The 21,359-nt window shown below is 48.8% G+C and overlaps 1 protein-coding gene across 1 annotated transcript; it reads right to left on the reverse strand.

The window, feature by feature from the left end:
* Positions 1-7,770: 7,770 nt before the first annotated feature.
* CCL24 (C-C motif chemokine ligand 24) lies at positions 7,771-10,107 on the reverse strand. Its single transcript, XM_028110110.1, has 3 exons — positions 9,878-10,107; positions 9,552-9,669; positions 7,771-8,818 (listed from the first exon to the last, which is right to left on the reverse strand). The coding sequence occupies exons 1-3, from the start codon at positions 9,948-9,950 to the stop codon at positions 8,650-8,652; spliced, it is 360 nt and encodes a 119-aa protein (XP_027965911.1). The 5' UTR covers positions 9,951-10,107; the 3' UTR covers positions 7,771-8,649.
* Positions 10,108-21,359: the final 11,252 nt, after the last annotated feature.

Here is a 21,359-nt window from a genome sequence, read left to right on the forward strand (position 1 = left end):
CTGTATTTGGAGATAAGACCCTTAAAGAGGTAATTAAGGTCAAGGGTGGAGCCCTGATCCAATAGGATTGATGTCCTTATAAGAAGAGGAAGAGCTACAAGGAATTTGTGCACACAAAGAAAAGGCCATTTGGAGTCACAGTGAGGAGGTGGCCACCTGCATGCCAAGAAGAGAAGCCTCGGGAGAATCCAGCCCCCCCGTCACCTTGACCTTGGCCTTCTAGCCCCAGAACTGTAAGAAATAGATGTCTGTCGTTTAAAACCCCAGTCTGTGGTATTTCGTTATGGCAGCCTGAGCTGACTAGGTTCTCCCAGAAAAAGATCCTGAGGCAAGGATTTGAGGGCAAACATATTTTGGAGGAGATCACAAGAAATACCAGCAGAGGTATGGGGGACTCAGGCAGAGAAGGGAAGGCAGCCAGTGAGGAAAGGGTGCCTTATAGAGCAGGCAACCACTGCCGGCAACCAGGGCTCGATCCCACTGGAGACTTTTAGATGTAAGGCAGAGTCACTGCAATCAAGCATAGGGAGCTGGGCCATTCATCCTCCACCTCCAAGGGCCACTGACCTTGGGTACTTGGACCTCAGGTGGAGGACCTCAGGCACGTGTGGAGGGAGAATGAAGGATGGAGGAAATGGTGGGAACCGAAGGGTGGGTGCCAAGGGGATGTGGGCTGGGTACTGCTAGTATCCACTACGTGTGGACTTATGGGTTGCAACAGAATATCCTTCTGCCAGGGGCAGAACGCCCCATTCTGTGTCTGCAAAGACTCCACCCTCCGGGTCTATGACCCATGTCACCTATTGAGGGAGGCCTTCCTCCATCCTTCCTTCTGAGCTGGATCGAGTGGCTGTCCTCTGGCTCCACGTTGTACAGAGTTGAATTGCAGCTGCCACTTTCCACACACATCAGCTTGCCTGGCTGCCTTCCTTATTGGATGGTGAGTTCTTTCCATTCATTCCTTCACTGACTCATTCATTCAACAGATTTTTTTTTTAAGATTTTATTTATTTATGAGAGAGAGAGAGTGTGTGTGAGAAAGTGCACAGCAAGGGGGAGGGGCAGAGGGAGAAGCAGGCTCCCCCTGAGCAGGGAGCCTGACTCAGGGGGCTTGATCCCAAGACCCTGGGATCACGGCCTGAGCCGAAGGCAGATGCTTAACCAACTAAGCCACCCAGGTGCCCCAACAGATGATTTTTTTGTTCTCCTCACTGTCCTAGATGCTGAGGTCCAGAGGTAGACGAGACAGATATATGGTCCCTGCTATGTATATTCTAGTGGAGGGAACAGACATCAAGCAGAAAACAATTACCCAATAAATTATGAATTATACCTGGGGCGTGTACTTTGAAGGAGAAGCATAGGGAGCTTCAGGAATGTACATCGACGGAATTTGAATGAAGCCAAGGGGTCAGAAGAGTCTTCCTTTAAAGAAAGTGACCTTTACACTTAGCCTTGAAGGACAACGTGCTGGTTATTCTCCATTTGCACCCTTACCCTGCCCCTGCAACTCATCATCAGGGAGCCAGGAAGGATTCTTGTTTGTCTTCACAAGTTTTTTTTTTTTTTTTAAGATTTTATTTATTTATTTGACAGAGAAAGACACAGAGAGAGAGGGAACACAAGCTGGGGGAGTGGGAGAGGGAGAAGCAGGCTTCCTGCCGAGCAGGGAGCCCGATGCAGGGCTCGATCCCAGGACCCTGGGACCATGACCTGAGCCGAAGGCAGATGCTTAACGACAGAGCCACCCAGGCGCCCCTCTTCACAAGCTTTTGACACAGAGTCTGGAATGCATTTATGTAACAAATATTACATTTGGCACTGCCCAAGACTCTGCAGATACATGGTGGACAAACAAGACCAAAGTTGAGTGAAACGGAAATGCACCCTCTGTCTACGGTCCTGGACTTCAGGGAGAGGCCAGAAGGGGGCCCAGTGTGGGTGGAGGGTTTCCCCAGAGCTGGGAAGCTCCCTGCAGGCTGTAGGCACCATCCTAGTTTGGGTCTGATAGATGCAGAATGGAGTCAAGCAAAGAAAAACATGGTTCCTGGAATCAGAAAAGAAAACCTGTTTTCTGTTGGTGCATTACCAGTTACTCCATTTACCCCCAGAGCAGTCCTGTGAGGGAGGTTTTACCATGCCACTCCTCTCCATCCAAGGGACCTGAGATTCCAAGAGGGGAGGTAATTTGTTCAAGGTCACATGGCTAGCAGGTGGCAGAGCCAAGTTTCAAAGCCACGTTTGTCTCATGCCTGTACCCTCTTCTGCGTCGGAGTGTTTTAGGGTCCTTGCCCCTGCCCCCCTTCCCCTGAGAAAGGGACTCAAGGTTAGCTTGTCCTGGAGCCAAAAGTACCCTACATACAAGTGAGACTATCAAAGCAAAGGGCAAATAATGGCTGGATAGATAAGGTACAGCGCCTGTCAAGGCCTCAAGAACTGGTGCACTTTCAAAGAGCTGATACGAAAAGGGAAATGCAATCAGCTGCATGAGTCACAATATCTTAAACATCAAAACAAGCCGTGGCTTACTCTGGTTTAAGGCAGCTCTTCCTGATTCGGAGCCCTACGAGGAATTTCTCCGGGTGATCCTCAGCAAGGGTCACTGGGCACTCCTGTGACCGGGCCATATCCACAGGGTCTGCCCAAGAAGTACATATTCTGTAGGGCTTTCACTGCTCAGAAGTTGGAAAGCCAGGAGAATGATTGCGATTTCTAGGGAAAGCCAGTCACAGGATAGCTTTTCTTGGAGCCAGAAAACACAGAGGCCAAAAAGGCATGATCTGAACGTGGCAAAGAAGCAGCAACAGAGCAGCAGATGGGATTGGGTGGGAGCCAAGGAGGAAGGGGAGCTGGCGGGGGGGTGGGGGGAGGCTGAGCGTTCTTGTGGGGGGGTCCTCTCGCTGTCCTGTGGGTGCTGAGCCAGTGAGCCCACCCCACAGCTTCAAGAGGAGGAAATCTTGGAGTCAGAACAAAAGTGTTTCCTGGAAACAATCGGACCTGTCATTCTGGGAAGTTAAGATAACTCTCAACAGAGAGGTTTAACCCAGAGAAAAAAAGCCATAGAATTCTGTGGACCAAATAGCTTTTTGCAAGATCTCAAAGTGGATTCCAGCCCTTCTAACGGCAAAACATCTCTCCCTCCACCAAACCAGTCTCTCCAGGCAGGTCTGTTTCCAAGAAGGAAGTGGGGTTGGGGAAGAAGACCAAGAAGCTGCCTCTCTGGAAGAGCGGGACAGGGACTTCCATCATCACAGGGCTGCCAAGAAGTATTGTCCTCTCGGCAGATGGACTGGAGCCTTACTGAGCCCAGTAGGAAGGCTGGCTGGGTGGGGAGAGAAGAAAAATCAGGGTGGAGGAGAGGAAAGAGTGGTAGGAGTGGAGGGCATGGAGGGAAGGGGTGAAGCTTGGAAAGTTCAAAGGCTTTGAATAAGTATAAGACATAATGATGTCACCACCTTTATTTTTCCACTCCAGCTGAAAAGCAGAAGCAACTGAGACCATATAACCTCCTATTAGTCTCATATACATATATATATGTATATATTGTGAAATGATCACCCTAATAGGTTAACATCCGTCCCCACACAAAGTTATAGTTCTTTCCTTGCACTTTGTATTCTCTTAGCGACTTTCAAATATGCGATACAGTCTCATTAACTCCAGTTCCCGTGCTGTACATGGGATCCCCAGGAATTATGCATCTTATAACCGGAAGTCTGCCCCCACACTCATTTCACATGCCCCTCTCCCAGCCCACCTGCCTCCAGCATTCTCTGTATCTGGGAGTTCATTTTTTTTTCCCCAAAAGATTCCACTGTTTGGCTATTGTGGACATTGCTGCTATGAACATTGGGGTGCAGGTGCCCCTTCTTTTCACTATGTCTGTATTTTGGGGGTAAATCCCTAGTAGTGCAATTGCTGGGTCATAGGGTAGCTCTATTTTTAACGTCTTGAGGAACCTCCATACTGTTTTCCAGAGTGGTTGCACCAGCTTGCATTCCCACCAACAGTGTAGGAGGGTTCCCCTTTCTCCTCATTCTTGCCAACATCTGTCATTTCCTGTCTTGTTAATTTTGGCCATTCTGACTGGTGTGAGGTGGTATTGCATTGTGGGTTTTTTTTTAAAGATTTTATTTATTTATTTGAGAGAGAGAATGAGAGATAGAGAGAGCATGAGAGGGAAGGGGGTCAGAGGGAGAAGCAGACTCCCTGCTGAGCAGGGACCCCCCCCCAATGCGGGACTCAATCCCGGGACTCCAGGATCATGACCCGAGCCGAAGGCAGTCGCTTAATCAACTGAACCACCCAGGCGCCCTCATTGTGGTTTTGATTTGTATTTCCCCGATGCCGAGTGATGTTGAACATTTTTTCATGTGTCTGTGTGGTGATGAGCACTGCATGTTACATGCAACTAATGAATCATTGAACACTACATCAAAATCTAATGATGTGCTATGTGTTGACTAATTGAACATTAAAAAAAAAAGATTCCACATATCAAGGAGATAATACAGTATTTGTCTCTTCCTGCCCAACTTACTCTACTTTACATAGTGCCCTCAAGGTCCGTTCATCTTGTCACAAATGGCAGAATTTTTTATTGGCTGCATGATGTTCTGTTGCATATATAGAATCACCTTTTCTTTATCCATCCATACATCCATGGACACTTAGGTTGTGTCCGTATCTTGGCCTTTGTAAACAGGGCTGTAGAGAATGTGGGGACGTGCATATCTTCAAGTTAGTGTTTTCCTTTCCTTTGGACAAATACCCAAAGGTGAAATTGCTGGATCATATGGTGGTTCTAGTTTTAATTCTTTGAGGGGCCTCCATACTGTTCTCCACAGTGGGTGCACTGATTTGGGCAACTTTTTAAAAGACTGCTGATTTCCCGGCCGAATTCTGGCAAGAGTCTGAGTCATTGCGTGTAGGGTGGGGCCCAGGAATCTGGATTCAAAGCTTCACAGCTGATTCAAAGGCCAGTCAGGATGGAGAACAGCTGGTAGGTGTCTCGTTCTCTCTCCCACCCTTTGGCCTCAAGGACTCAAGCGCTCCCTTCCTGTTCTGCTCTTGGGTTATGATATAACCTTTTGACATACCAGCTGTGTGCTTAGGAAAGAGCTTTTAACGAATCATGACAGGTTTTGCTGGGGGTGGGGTGCTTTCCCAAATGCAGGCCAATGTTGCCCTGACATGGCCACAAACTGAACCCAGTCCCTCCCTGTCCAGCTCCTAGAACACCCTCCATCTCCAGAATGTGTCCTAACCAAGAGAGCTTGAGAAAGAGTGTGGGTGACTTGGTGTCATTGTGCTGGTGGCCTGTCCAGAAGCAGGGCAGGAGGGTATCATGTCATCACGTAAGACTGGCCATCTAGGGAGCGCATGGGTGGCTCAGTCAGTTGAGTGTCCGACTGTTGATTTTGGCTCAGGTATGATCTCGTGGGTCGTGGGATCGAACCCCTCGTGGGGCTCTGAGCTCAGCGGGGAGTCTACTTGAAGATTCTGTCCCTCTGCCACCACCCTCCCTCTCCAATAAATAAATAAATCTTTAAAAAAAAAGACTGGCCATCCATGGGCATGGTTCACATTCTGGAGCAAGGCCAGACAAAGGCAGGGCAGGACTTTTGGTGGACAGTTCAAGTGCTCCAGCGGTCATCATCTTGACCAATGCCTTCTTTCTCCAGACACATTGAAAGGCCACCAGAGAGGAACACCTGGGTGGCTCAGTCGTTAAGCGTCTGCCTTCGGCTCAGGTCATGGTCCCAGGGTCCTGGGATCGAGCCCCGCATCGGGCTCCCTGCTCCACGGGAAGCCTGCTGCTCCCTCTCTCTCTTTCTGACAAATAAGTAAATAAAATCTTTAAAAAAAAAAAAAGGCCACCAGAGAAATGAGATAGAACCTGCTGGAATGGCCACAGAAGTGTCAGCCAGAGGTGAAGGGAACTAAGAGGTACAAACTTCCAGCTATCAAGTAAATGAGTCGTGGGGATGTAACGTACAGCATGGGGAATATAGTCAAAAATATTATAATGACTTTGTATGGTGACAGGTAATAACTAGACTTATTGTGGGGACCATATCGAAATGTATAAACATATCAGATCACTATGATGTAGAGAATATTGAATGTCACTTAAGCTTCAATTTTAAAAAAAAGTGTCAGCCAGATGCCCTGGCCCCAACAAGACCAGCTTCAGCTTCTCTGCCTCCCAGCTGGGCTTGGCCATACCCCCCAGTTAATATTTGTTGAGCCTCTACTATGTGCCAGGCATTGAGCTAAGTGCTTCCCACGCATTCGTGCCTTACTGAGTTCTCACAATCAACCGTGAGCGAAACCCTTCTATTATGCCCATTTTACAGATGTGCAAAGTGAGGCCAGCCTATACAACTTCCTTGTGGAAAGAAACAAAGACCACCCAGATGAAGACAAACACGTTTTTCATTCAGAGCTTGCGTACAGCAAGAGGGGCAGCCACTCTCATTTGTGTTTGGCAGAGACTCACAGATAGGCCGGGGATTGGGGGAGCCCCAGAGTGGATAAAAGGGAAGGCACAGGTGTGCTTTTGTTGGAGGTGCTTGGCATGGAGAAACAAGCATCTTGTGTGTTTGATTTGGGAATATAGTTAGCTCTCTCTGGTTGGTCCTGAGTTGGAAAAGGGGGGAAAAATAGGAAGCTGGCAGTCTCCGACCAAGTCGTGATGGTTCTGGGCTAGTTGCTGCCAGGACCGTGGGTCAGAGTTCTATTGTCATCTCTAGTCTGGCCATTGTCCATTTGCATTTCAGTTTCTCATCCCTGCATGCTCCAGCTCTCGTCCATCCCTACAGATAAGCTCTTCTTGCCAGAGTGAAATCTCGGTCACCATTCAGATGCCAACTCTGTGCTAAGATTTCTGCAGGCTCCCCTCGATACACACCAGAACCTCCCCTCCTTTGAACTGCTAGCACTACTCTATTCTGCTTCGAACCTCGAGAGCAGCTGCATACTGAATGTCTCCGGCCACGCCTTCTGTGGGCTCTGCAGACTGTCTGAAGGCTTATTTGCAGCCATGGAAGGCTGCAGAACGTGCGCCCCTCCCCACAGCTGGCAATGACCCATGGAGCGGGGCTGTGATGCTGTGGAAGTGTGTCTTACACCACTTCCCAGAGGCATCAGCTCTAATCGCTCTCTGCCCGATGATGCTCCCTTACTGGCTACCTTCCTTTGCCTTGTATCACCTCCCCATCCTCTTGAGGTTACTCCCTGTACCTCCCGCACATAATCTTGGCACTCAAATCTTCGTTTTGGGGTCTGCTTCCAGAAAAACCCCAAGTGGAAAGGGCTTATGGTCCCCATTTTACAGATGAGGGAAACTGAGGCTCAGAGAACTTAAGTGATATATGACAACGTCATGCGGCTCACGAGCTAGGATTGGTACTAAACCCACATTGCTCTTGATTTGTGAGTGTGTGTGTGTGTGTGTGTGTGTGTGTGTGTGTGTGTGTTATTTTTCTCCCTAATTCTCTGAAGCCAGAGACCATCTTTTTCATTTAATAGCCTTGTGGAATAATGTGCTTGGTTGAAAATTTTTTAAAAATTTAATTGAATCTAGCTGTGCATGAATGTTTTACAAAGTTCACAGCAGGACTCCCAAGGGTGGGCCAAGACCACCCCTAGGATGCCCCGGGCTCAGGCTGCCTTTATCTCCTCCAATGGGCAGCTCGGGATGCTCTCTGGGCCACACACTCCACTGTTCATACTCTGACCCTGTCCCTCTAGGAAGACACAATCACCTTCAAAGGGAAATCACAGTTTACTTGGATCGTTATTTGAGAAGAGCAAGTGTTTCCACACTCTTGACATCTACATCACATGGTATCTCATACATAGGGGAAAAAAACAAAACAAAAAAGCCCTGGATTCCCTCTCCCCCCTGCAGTCCCCACTCCATCTTCCCATCCTCAAATGTAGGGAAAGACCAGCTTTAAAGGCATAGCAGGTCTCTGTCCCTAAAGCAGCACGGAGCAGGCCATGCCACAAAGCGGACCACCTCCTCCAAACCCTATCTTCCCAGAGGAATTAAGCTACCCAGGCTGGCCCCTCATCCTGACCCTCCAGGTCTGTTTTATTACAAAAGGCGACGAGTCCCTAAAAACTTCATTATGCGTAGCTCGTGAGACTCGTGCAAGGTAGGCTGGGATCTGGCGGCGCGTGCAGCAAAGGAGCCCTGTATTTTCTCGGATTTTTATTCATCTGGGATTCTGGAAGCGGGACAAGCTGGGGGCATTGGCAATGTGATGACGAGCTGCAGCTGTCGACAGGTTGCCCGCACCCAGACAGACAGACAGTCAGTCCGCAGGGTCCCACAAGCCCAGAAGACCCACAGAAGCCAGCTGCAGGCTAAGTTTTTAGTTGCCGGCCAGGTGTGTCTGCAGGTCGGGCCTCATGCCCCTGGGTTCTGATGGAGTCTGGGAAGCAGAGAAAGCCTACCCCCTTCCCTCCAGAATCTTCTCCTCCAGCTCAGGGAAGGCAAGGGGCCCAGGACGCTTGGAGCGGTTGCTCAGCCTCCCTTGCCTCGGGTTTTGTTTTATAGACTGATGTTAGGAAACAGGAACATTCGCTCTCCCCCTCTCACCGCTGGCTCATGGGCCCCAGGAGGAGGGCCGGGGGCAGTTAGATGGAGGTGGTGTTGGCCGGGTACCCCTGCACTGGGGCTTTGGTGCTCATTGCTCTGACCCCAGGGGACGCCGTCTTCCGCCTGGCATCCAGCTTCTTCATGTACTTCTGGACCCAGTGCTGCCTGGGGTCGCCACAGAACTTCTGGCCTTTCCTGGTGGTGAAGCTGTGGGAGGGGTGACAAGGGCACACTCGAGAGCTGGCAGGGACCTCAGACCACTTCCCCAGACGAGCAGGGAGTGTGGAGGCCCGCAGAGGGGCAAGCTGCCGCCCCGGGGGGCCTCCTAGCAAGGTCCTGACACAGAGTCTCCTCTTCCTGTGTGTCTGTATCTCTGTGCACCCCCGGCAACCTCCCTGTCCAGTGGGGGAGGCCTGGCCCTGCCTTCAGAAAATGCTGGATCTGAAGAGAGAGACACAATCTCTACCCACAGGGAGGAGAGGAGAGGAGAGGAGAAAATGCATTGAAACCCCCCAGGAGAAAAGGCAGATGCCTCCAATTCACACGTCTTGCGGGGAGAGGTGACTCATAAAGATGCCAGAGCAGGGAGGGGGCGGTGCCAAGCCAGCTCTGAGCTAGGGGGTGCCAGGGGGTGAAATTATTCATGATACCAAGGTCACATTTCTACAGCAGGCTGCTGTTACAGAATAAGCTCACATTTGGTGTCTTGTGTGAGAGGCAGCTATGAAGTTATCTGGAGTCCCAGTGACCTTGAGCAGGTCACCTTTCTGGGCCTTAGTTGTTATCTGTAAAATGGGAATAATCCTACGTAGCTCACCAAATGGTCCAGAGGGTTAGTTCCGATCATAGTATACGTCCCCAGATAGTGCCTACTATATGTGGAGGCTCATCTCTCCCTGCCCCTCTCCTGCCGGGTGTCCAGGGAGAGGGAGATACTCACATCACGCCTGTCACAGGGCAGACGCTCGCACTGGACCGCTGGTAGCTAACCACTCGGTTCTCGGGAACTTTCTTGGAAATGAAGGACAGGCAGCAGGAAGAGGGGATGGGCACAGAGCCTAGTCGGGAGAGAGGAGAACCATGTTCTTTCCCAGCCTGTCCAAGGCCTGGGCTTCGGGGATGGAGCCCCTCCCCTACACTAACACCTCCAGACAGCTGCCCCTCAGCATTCCCCTCCAAACCCAGCCTGGTCGGTCCTCCACCCTCCGCTGTGCCGTCCAGCCGTGCTCCTGGCCTGATAGCCCGGGGCTGTGTTGGAGGTCATACCTGCAGGGTCAATGCGGTGGGCACATAGGCTCAGAAGCAGGAGGCTAGCCCCAAGGGTCACAAGGCCTGCCATGTGCCGGAGAAGCAGTTCAGGACCTAGAGCTGGGGTGCGGGAGGAGAGGACCAGGTTCCTTTCAGACCACCCCAACCTCCCTCTGCCTTTTATAAGGGCATTTGGGAGGAAACATGCTCTGATTGAGCCTCCCCCCACACACCCCAGACTGCCTTGAAAGTCCTCAAGGCCTATGAATTCTGCCAAGGGGAAGTGGTTGCCTCGCTGAGTCAGGGGTTATGTGGTGTACTCTAACAAAAGCTGGGGGAGGAGAGGATTGCCTCACCTAAGTGAAATGCAGAAGTTTTGGATGCAGTCAGAAGGCTAATGAAGATCCTTGGTGTCCCGTTCATTTCCTGTGGGATCCTGGATAAGTCACTCACCTATCTGAGCTTTAGTTTCTTCAGCTGTAAATGGGTAAAGTCACCCTATCTCCTTCCATTCATTCATTCATTCATTCACCAAGTCTTTGCGGGGGCGGGCAGCAGAGGGAGAGTGAAAGAGAGAATCTCAAGCAGGCTCCACACCCAGCGGGAAGCCCGATGCAGGGCTCGATCTCACAACCCTGAGATCATGATCTGAGACGAAACCAAGAGCCAGACGCTCAACTGACTGAGCTACCCAGGTGAATATCAGTTGATATTCACCAACTCACCAACATAGCTATGTGCTATGTGCCAGGCTTCCGGTGGGGAGACAGATATGCGAGCAAGTGTGTGTAAGAAACAATTACAGGTGCTGACCAAGCAGACATGGAGCAGAACAGATACTCTTGTTGTTCATATGCCCTTGGACCCCTTCACCTTGTTTGCACACACTGGCTTTTGGTCACCTTGCATTTCTAGTGCCCAAGCTGCTGGAGCCACCTAGCTGGCAGGCTCTATGAAAGTGGGAAATACCTAGAAATTTACATCTTCGGGGCAGACCTTGACATAGGTCTGCTGGAGGGATACAGACTCCAGATATAGCATGACCTACACTGCTTCCTGAGACCCTGACTGGGTCAAGCCAGTTTCCTTCTGTGCAGCAGGACTCTGCTGACCCCCCTTCCCTCCTGGGTCTGCTTCCCCTCTGCCCTGTTGGTTTCACCTGGAGGCACTGCCTAATGAACCACTTGCCTGCAAATCCTCCTTTCAGGGTCACTTATGAGAACCCCAGCCTGAGACAAGGGGTGTAGGTGGGGAGGGGGGAATCATTGAAGGAACTGGCCAGCTCAGCTGGAAAGAAATTGGGGGATGCGCTTGGAATTGATGGCTGTGCTGAGGTTTGGACAGTCAAGAAACTGGTAGCCACAGGAGGGCTTTGTAGGTCATATTGAACAATGCTGTTCTTTGGAACCACGGTGACCTTGGCAGACAGAGTGGAATATGGCACCCACTTCACTCTGTCCCCCATTCCAGGTCTCAGACTGGGACCCCATATTTGGACTTTTGTCAACTGCTGATTCCATTTCCAGCCCCTCCCTCCAATGTTCTCCATTCCATTTCTCATGGGAATAAATCCTCTGCTTTCTCTGGCCTCCCTGCTCTGGCCATCCAGGGCATGCAGCCACACACGGATGGAGGAGCATTCGGTCACACGTCACCCGGATTACAGTCAGTTGTGTGTCTGTGTCTCCCATGGGACCACGAACACCAAGATCGATGTCCCATTTCAATGCCCACCAATTCCCATGCAGGTCAGCTATTGCGTGGCCAGTGTTTTTAGAATGAATATATGATGGACCAACTCTGAGTCACACTCCTCTGGACCAAGGACTCCCACATGGTCTCTGCCCAGCACGACTGAGATCAGTGTGGACATACATGGGGGAGTCAATAGGCAGGTCTGCTGGTGGGGGCCAGGCCAGCCATTCTCTGAGCCTGCTTGAGATTCTCTCTTTCCCTCTCCCTCTGCTGCCCTTCGCCCAAAGACTTGGTGAATGAAAGAATGAATGGATGAATGGAAGGAGATAAGGTGACTTTACCCATTTTCAGCTGAAGAAACTAAAGCTCAGATGGGTGAGTGATTTATCCTGCTCCCCTCAGCAGCCAGCAGTGATGATCTTCACCTGGCAGAGTATGGGGGACATTAAATGAGATGCCCTTTATACATGCAGGGGCTTTCCATGACTCCACCTTATGACATCCATTTGAAGATTTGCTTCTCAACAATCCAGGGGGAACTTTTTGACTCAGGGGTGTTGGGACGGAGTGCGGCAGGAGCAGGAAGACATCAGGCAGAAGCAGCATGCAGGAGAAGAATAAGCACAGGGCTGAACAGGGCAGGAAGCTCGTGCTGTCCGCATGTTGCAACATGAGTGAGTGGCAGGGCAGAAGGTCACTGGGTGGGAGGGTTTGGGATGGGGTGCATCCTTTAGAGACCAAGGCCCTTTCTTTCTTCCTCTCTTTCTCTTTCTTTCTTTCTTTCTTTCTTTCTTTCTTTCTTTCTTTCTTTCTTTCTTTCTTTCTTTCTCTCTCTCTCTCTCTCTCTCTCTCTCTCTCTCTCTCCCTCCCTCCCTCCCTTCCTTCCTTCCTTCCTTCCTTCCTTCCTTCCTCTTTCTTTCCCTTTCTTTCTTTCTTTCTTTCTTTCTTTCTTTCTTTCTTTCTTTCTTTCTTTCTTTCAGAGCACGAGCATGCTGAGTTGGGGAGGAGCAGAGGGAGAAGGAGAGAATCTCAAGCAGACTCCCTGATGAGTTCAGAGCCCCACACGGGGCACTATCCCATGACTCTGTGATCATGACCTCAGCTGAAATAAAGAGTTGGACACTTAACTGACTGAGCTACCCAGATGCCCCATTTTTCCCCCCAAGGCCTTTCAAAAAAAAGTGCCCAGTCTTGGGTGAAAGCAAATGAAAGCAAAAGAGAAGGAGGTTCTAGGAAAGCAGAATAGAAAAAAGAAATAGAAAGAAGGAGGAGGAGGGGAGAAGGGAGAAGAAAGGGGGGAGGGGGGAGGGGAAGAGGAGGGCCAGGCCACAGCAGGTACAGACGGAGCAGACTTGGGGAAAGGAGGTGAAGAGGAAAGAGGAGAAAGAAGGGGGGCCCTGTGAAGTGCTCTGAACCCCCCTGGCTCCAGACTCTGCTCCTTGCCCACCATAGTTTCTCCATCTGAGAAGTGGGATGTGGCTGGATCTGTGTTTTCCCAGATTGTGGCAGCCACATGACCACGTGATACAAAAACGGGCATATTTCACTTTAATTTAAATATGTCTTATTATGGTGACCCTCTATGATAAGGGGTATTATATTTATAGAACATATAAGATTTTCCCAAAGTAAAAAATATGAGTTGACAAAATAGAATAAAGTAGGTCAACAGGACCAATAGTGTGGACATAGGACAAAAATTGTGACGATGACCCAGGAATAGCTGAAGACTGAGAAACCTGGCCAACGTGCCCTCTGAGGGCCTCTCCCCTCGAACATGCATCCAGGCAGCAGAGGAGGGAGGAGGAAGTTGGAGACTAAGGGGGCAGCTGGGAGGAGAGGAACAGGAGAGGAAAGCAGAACCGTGCCTGGAGGTGAGGAGGGAGCAATGGTCCTGCCCTTGTGGAATGGCAGCAAGGGAGGCTGTCTGGTTGCCTCTCCTGGGTGAGTCACCCCAAGAACAATGATGTAGCACCAAACCCAAAGCTGCATGATGCGGGCCAACGGACGATAGCCAAGGGCGTGAGGGGACTCCAAGACACATCCCACTGAGAAAGGACTGGAAGAAATGGGCTATTAGCTTGGACAAAAAATGACTCCAAATACTTGAAGACATGTCCCAGAAAGGGAGAGTTGGCCCCGATGGCCCTAAATAGTGCAAGAGTAGACAGTTGTGAGGGTAGGGTGGTGTGGATCGGGTAGGAGGACAGCACAGGAGCAGGGTTCAGCTTACCTATGAAGTTGCTAAGAGCTTCGGATCCCTCCTCCCCATGAATCCACACTTCATCCCCAAGGCAACTGGGCCATAGAGGTCAGGCAAGGGTAGAGCCGGCATTTCAATTGTGTTCTGTCTGAACTCAAGGTTCATGCAATGCCTCTCACCTGGGAGCTCAGCTTTGATCCTGGGGGCAGCAGGGCCACCCATGCTTTGGACGTGCAGAGTTTAAAAGAGGTCAGATCTGTGGTCTAGTGACATGATTGGATCCACTGGTAGGTGTGGTAGGAAAGGACTGGGGCAGGAAGGCTGGCTGGAGGTTATTGAAGCTGTCCACAGGAGGGATGATGAGGGACTAGGGCAGGAGCCAGGAGAGGCAAATTTGGCTCCATTCCACCTGTCAGATCTACTTGCAGTGCCTGGAGGAGAGGGAGATGCAGAATCTGGGAGGTGCCCCCTGGTGCATTCCAGGTTGTGGGTGACAAGCACCTGCAGGTTTCCTAATACCCACTTCTTAGAAGTCAGTCCAGAACCCACCTTTTTAAGCCTCTCCCTAAACCCAATAGCCATGGCCCAGGAGGACCACCCTCTGGATGTGAATATCACCTTCAAGGATGGAAATCTTTGCTCAGCTCTTCAATGGCATTACCAACATTACTTAATTCCTCAGCCTTACCGTTCCTGTCTCATCTATAAAAGGGGAAATAACAATATTCATCTCATAGGTTATTATGAGGATTGAACATGATAATTCATGTCAAGTGCTTAGCTCCCAGTCCAGCACAGATCAAGTGCCCCCCAAAAGGTGGCCATTCTTATTTTTATACAACAACTTGTTTACAAGCCAGTGAGATGACTAAACAACCCACAGGCTCTTCTGTGAGCTTTAATATATTACTGCATTTAATCTAATCTTTACACTAATGACCCTGTACTGTAGATATTATAATATCATGGTACAGAGAGGTGAAGCAACTTGCTTATGGTCACACAACCACTGACTCCACTTTTGGTTTGCAGCTGAAACATGAACTACCATATAGGGTGTTAAAAATATGGGAGTAGTGAGGAAGTGAAAGGCTAAGAAAGAGAAGGAAAATGGGCAAGCTGATCCTAAAATTCACACCGAAATTCGAGGAACCCAGAATGGTCAAAATAATTTTGAAAAAGAAGAGTTATGGGGCTAACACTTCCCACTTTCACAGGTTACTACAGACTAAAGTAATCAAGATGGTTTCGGTATGGGCATAAGGATAGACATACAGATCAATGGAGTCTAGAGTCCAGAAGTAAACCCTCACATTTACAGTCAATTGATTTTTTTTAAGATTTTATTTATTTATTTGACAAGGAGAGAGAGAGAGAGTGAGAGAGAGTGAGCACAAGCAGGGGGAGAGACAGGCAGAGGGAGAAGCAGGCTCCCTGATAAACAGGGAGCCCGATGCAGGACTTGATCCCAGGACCCTGGGATCATGACCTGAGCTGAAGGCAGACGCTTAAACCACTGAGCCACCCAGGTGCCCCTACAGTCAACTGATTTTTGATAAGGATGCCAAAGCCATTCGATGGGAAAGGATAGTCTTTTCAACAAATGGTGCTGGGACACCATTTGGATGGGACAACTGGATATCCATATGCAAAAGAATGAAGTTGGATCCCCTCCCTCACACCATATGTGAAAATTAACTCAACATAAATGTAAGAGTTAAAACTATAGAACTTTTAGAAGGAAATGTAAGAATAAATCTTGATGACCTTGGATGAAGTAACAGTTTCTTTGATATGATACCAAGAGCACAAGCAAACACACACGAAAAAATAGTTGGACTCCACTAAAATTAAAAATGTTGTGAATTGGGTTGCCTGGGTGGCTTAGTCGGTTAAGCATCTACCTTTAGCTCAGGTCATGATCTCAGGGTCCTGGGATCCATCCACGCATCGCATTGCATAGGGGCTCCCTGCTCAGCGGGGAGCCTCCTTTTCAGGCTCCCTCTGCCCCTCCCCCTGCTTGTGCTCTCTCTCACTCTCACTTTCTCTCTCTCTCTCAAATAAATAAATAAATAAAGTCTTTAAAAAAAAAACTTTGCAAATCAAAGGGTACTATCAAGAAGGTGAAAAGTCAGCTTACGTAGTGGGAGAAAAATATTTGGAAGTCATCTGATAATTCCAGTATCCAGACAGATTTTTCAGAAAATTCTTAGAATTCCACTTGTGAAAAGACAAATAATCCAATTTTAAAATAAGCAAAGAATTTGAATAGATATTTCTCCAAAGAAAATATATGGATGACCAATAAGTACATGAAAAGATAACTCAACATCATTTAGTCATTACAGAAATTCAAATAAAAACCACAGTGAGCACTTCACACAGACAGCTATGGAAAAAAAGAAAAATAAGTGTTGGCGGAGAAATAGGAACTCTCATACATTGTTCCTGGGAATGTAAGATTGTGTAACCACTGTGGAAAAATTTGACGGTTCCTCAAAAAGTCAAACATAGGGTTACAATGTGATGCAACAATTCAATTCCAAGGTATACTCTAGAGAACTGGAAACATGTTCCTGCCAAAACTTGCCAATGAATGTTCACAGCAGCATTATTTGTAGTAGCCCCAAAAATGTAAACAGTCTAATGTTCATCAGATGATGAATGTATAAACAAAAATGGCATAGCTATACAGTGGAATTTTATTCAGCTATGAAAAGTAGTGTATGGTACATTCTTTGTAAGTGATAGAAGTCAGACTCAGAAGGTCATATAGTGTAGGATTCCATTTACAAGAAGTGTTTAGAGTGGGAAAATCCATAGAGACATAAAGTAGATTAGTGGGTTGGGGTGGGGGGAAATGGGAGGAGGAGGGGTTTGAGAGAGATGAGATTTCTTTTTTGGGGTGATAGAAATGTTCTAGAATTAAATCGTGGTGAGGGTTGTACCAAATGTGCCATTCAACTGTACACTTTAACGACATTGGGGCGCCTGGGTGGCTCAGTCAGTTAAGCGCCTGACTCTTGGTTTCAGCTCAGGTCAGGATCTCAGGGTCATGAGATCAAGCCCCTCGTTGGGCTCGGTGCTCAGCTCGGAGTCTGCTTGAGGGCCTCTCAATCCTTCTTCCTCTCCTTCCCCCTCTTCTCCTCACCCTGCTTGCATGCTCTCTCTCTCTCTCTCTCACATAAATAAATAAATAAATAAATAAATAAATAAATAAATAAATATCGTTAAAGGCATTAAAATGATGAATTTTATGTTATGTAGATGTTATCTCAATTAAGAACCAAAGAAAAAAGAAGAGAGCAGAAGCTGAGGAAACTTTCAAAATATTTGCTCAAATGGTGGGGACTTTGTGACTTTATTGAGGCCACACCCGTTCTCAAAGACCTCACCTGCCTCCCTCCCCCTCTGTGGCCTGACTTTGATCAAACAGTCTGATTTATCAGATTGAACCTGGGAGGGCAGAGGTAAGTGGGGACAGTGGGTTTTCCCCAAGTCCTTCTCCTACCCTGCACACACTTCCTGACAAGCAGGCAGAAAAGGAGTCTTCCTTCAATGGGTTCCATGACTGTCTTCATAGCATGGAGGCTTCAGGTCCCCCTCACTCTTTTTTTCTTCCCTGATGACCCTCCTCAGTCCTCAGCACCTTCTTACTCCCTCTGTCCCGTGTTATGTGAACCTACTATTTTATAGAAGGGCGATAAAAAAAACATTCACTCCACAGATAAGTGACTGACAACAGTTTAACAAGAAGGGGCTTCTTGTATTCTAGGTCTCTGCAAATAAGGACAATGGGAGCTAGGTTTCTCACTGCTGGGGAAGGGAAAATATGGAGAGGGGGAAGGAGAGAATGAACCCAAGGATGTTGGAATGGAAGCAGAGGTATCAGTGATTATATATATGCAATCATTTGGAAATAATGACATACCAGTAGCAATGAGCATACCTAGAAAAACATTACTTCTTGGAAAAGCAGCTGATTCTAGTCCTGGGGCAGAGAACATCTTTGTGGGCCAGAAAGTAGCAAAGTGCTCAAAGAATCATGGGGAGAGGTCAAAAGGACATAGGTGGCAGCTTGCAAGGACTCACACTGGCCAAATCTGGGACAATTCGGCCAGTAATAGTGACAGTGATGGATTGAATAAAATAAGAATCCATAAATAAATGTTTTGGGTTGAATTGTGACCCCCACACCTGCCCTACCTCCCACCAAAAAGAATGTATATTGGAGTCCTAACCACATTCTAGAATGTGATCTTATTTGGAGACATGGTCTTTGCAGAGATAACCAAGTTAAAATGGGGTCAGTAGGGTGGGCCGTAATCCACAATGACAGGTGTCCCAATAAAAAGGGGGAAATTTGGACTTAGCTGCTGACACGCACAGATGGAAGATTTTGTGAAGACCCATGTGGAGAAGGTGGCCATTCACAAGCCAAGGAGAAAGTTCTGGAGCAGACCTTCCCTCACAGCCTTGAGGAAGAACCACACCTTGATCTTGGACTTCTAGCCTCCAGACTGTGAGACAGTACATTCCTTTTGTTTAAGCAACCCCCAGCTCCCTCCAGCCCCGGGCAGTGTTACTTCCTTATTGCAACCCTAGCAGACCAACAGAGGGGAAGCTCCATTAGCAGTAGGATGCCAACTGATAAACAGAGAAGAAATGGCAGAGTTAGAAAATCATCCAAGGACGCTAAAATTCAAAGGTGAAAGTGTGATGGGAAATGGGGTATTTCCATTGTCTCAAAGGGTTTCCCCACAAATTCTAGCTAATTATGAACAGAAAATCAGTAGCTTGATAGTGAAGAAACCTGGAGGACATTAAAACAAAACAAAACCTCATGCGAGTTTCCTAATAAGGTTTGAAACTGGACTGAGGGTCAAGGAAAGGAATAGCTATGGTATGTTGGGATGTTCTGGTCCCAGACCTCTACAAACCAGCTGGATGAACTTGAGCAAATCACTCACTTCTCCCAAGCTTGGATTTCCCCATCTCTGAAATGCGGTGGGGTCGGGTGTAGACTTACGTGGTCATGAGAATCCAAAGAAATTATGGACATGAGAGCTTTCAGTAAACTTCAAAGCATGGTAAACCTTCAAGTCCTCACCATCCAGTGTGAATCAGATAAGATGGAGGAATTAAGCCCATTTCAGGCATTAGACAGCAGAGGAGCAAATATTTGGGGTCAGCAGGGCCTTCCTGGGCCCCTAAAAATGGATTTTCAAGGCAATCTGGCTCTGTTGGCTCTTGAATGGACTTGAATGAAAAAGGAAAATGACTTGGAATATATATCCAGCAATACTGGGGTTGTCTTTTTCTTAAGACCTGGGGCTGGGTGACAGATAGCTGTTTTAGGATGGGTTTCTTTTTTTTTTTTAAAGATTTTATTTAGTTATTTATTTGAGAGAGAGAGAGAGAATGGGGTGGGGAGGAGTAGAGGCGGAGAAGCAGAGGGGGAGGGAGAGGGACAAGCAGACTCTGCTGAACACGGAGCCTGATGCAGGGCTCGATCTCACAACCCTGAGATCAGGACCTGAGCCGAAATCAAGAGTCAGACGCTTAACTGACTGAGCCACCCAGGTGCCCCTCAGGATGAGTTTTAAGGGGTTGAAAAAATTTCTCCTTCCTCACCCTGCTAGTCTGATACAGATCATAGACAATTACCTTCTAAATAATGTCCCCTTTGTTGAAAGGCAAATATATTTCTTGGCAGGGATAAAAAATCCTTCACACATACCCTCTAATAAAACTTAATCAAACCAGTCATCCAACCATCCACATACTCATTGCTTGCTGCTGTATGCCAAATGCCTTGCTCACCCTGGGCACATGAAGGGAATTATATACCGGGGCTGCCCTCGAGGTACTCACCCTGGGCTGTGAGAGACAAAGGCAATTATGGTATAGGTGGTAGGTACCCACAGGGAGGAGGTATACCTGGCCACATTAGACAGCAGAAGAACGTTCTAGAAGAGGTGCCTCCTCAGCTGGGTAAGGCTGACTGAGGTGGGAAGGCCTAGGAGGGTAGCAGTGGAGACCTGGTAGAGAGGGGTGTTCCAGACCTTGGAGGTCACAGGTATGAGGTCAAAGAGGAGAGGTGACTTGGTCGAGTCTGGAGTTTTGCAGAAATCCCTCTGGCTGCAGCAGCCAGCATAGGGAGACTGTTGTGAAGGCTGGGGGGGCGGTGGAGGCAGTGGAGGTGAGAGAGGTGGAGGCAGTGGGGGGGTGGGAGGAAGGGGATGGTATTGAGAACTACTCAGAAAATTGATTCGACAAGATTTGGTGCCCTGGTGGTTGAGAAGGAGAAGGAGGTGGCCAGGATACCACTCGGGTTTCAAACTTGGGTGCATGGTGAGGATGGGGCCATTTGAGGAAGGGTAGAATCCACCAGGGAAAGCAGGTCTAGGTGAAAGCTATTTGGAGCTGTGGGATTCAGAGTCCCAGGGATTCTAGTGGCACCTTGGAGGATGATGCAGGTCCAGAGATATTGCACAGGTCAAATGCCCCCACCCAGCCCCAGGCATGGACAGTGTAGCGCCATGAAAATGGCACAACCCTAGAGGCAGACGTTTCTGGGTTGGTTCCCTGCTCCTACTTGTTTTCTTGGTGGCCACAGGCAAGATGTTGAACTTCTCGGAAGCACAGCCCATTTGCTGTAAAATGGGGATGTGAAAGCCCATCTCCCAGGATGACGGCCGGAGGTAGGTGGTCCTTGAGCCTCAACGAGGGTCTCTGTCCCAGGCCTGCCTTCTGGTGACAAGTTGCCACCAGACCAGACCTGAATCCCTTCTGTTATTTCCTTAAAGACACAGTTGGCTCCTTTGAACTCTTACCTGATCCTCTTAGGGTCCCCATTTCATGGGGAAGAAACCGAACCTCAGAGAGGCTGCATGACTTGTTCAAGACCCTGAGGCCATAATGCAGCAGGGCTGGTCCTATGTCTTCCTAGTAAAGAACATGTACCTTGGCCACGGCACCAGGTGCCCCCGGGATGCTGTGTGGTTCTGTTTCCAATAGGCAGAGTCCCTTTCCTTAGTAGCTCTCCAGTGCATCCCTTACTGTCCACTCTCCCTGCTACCCCATTTGCTCAGGCTCCATCAGGTCCCTCCTGAACCCCTGCCCCAATCTCCTAACCAAAGGTGGCTGAAGATGGATAGAGTGTCTCGGGTTTGAAGCAGTGGAAATGAGAGGAGGACAGAGGAGCACAGGGGTGGGGAGCACAAGGCAGGCTGGGGGTGTCACTGCTACCTGTGGTACCTTCCCCCCTCACCATCAAACACACCCACAGTCACAGAGGACTGGGAACCCTGGGGTGGTCCTAGGAGCCACTTACCTAGAGATGACAAAGTGACAGCCTCCACACCAAGCGCAGAAGTGTTTCCCCTCATTTATCAGATCCGGAGTGGCAAGGAGAGTGGGAGGAGAGGAGTGGCAAAGAAGGGAGTCTGTATACCTTATCTTTGATCATCTTTGAAATTCAGGAGCCCAAGGTTCACAAGGACTTTTGAGAAGTTGACTTCATGGCAATAGGCAGACTTTAACAGGTGCAGACGCAGGAGGTGGGGGGCTGTCCCCACCAGGAAAGCACAGTGAGTCCAT

This window comes from Eumetopias jubatus, unplaced genomic scaffold (genome assembly GCF_037043125.1).
Source record: "Eumetopias jubatus isolate StellerSeaLion01/CBP00866 unplaced genomic scaffold, mEumJub1_p1.0 scaffold_12, whole genome shotgun sequence".
Classification (NCBI taxonomy): domain Eukaryota; kingdom Metazoa; phylum Chordata; class Mammalia; order Carnivora; family Otariidae; genus Eumetopias; species Eumetopias jubatus.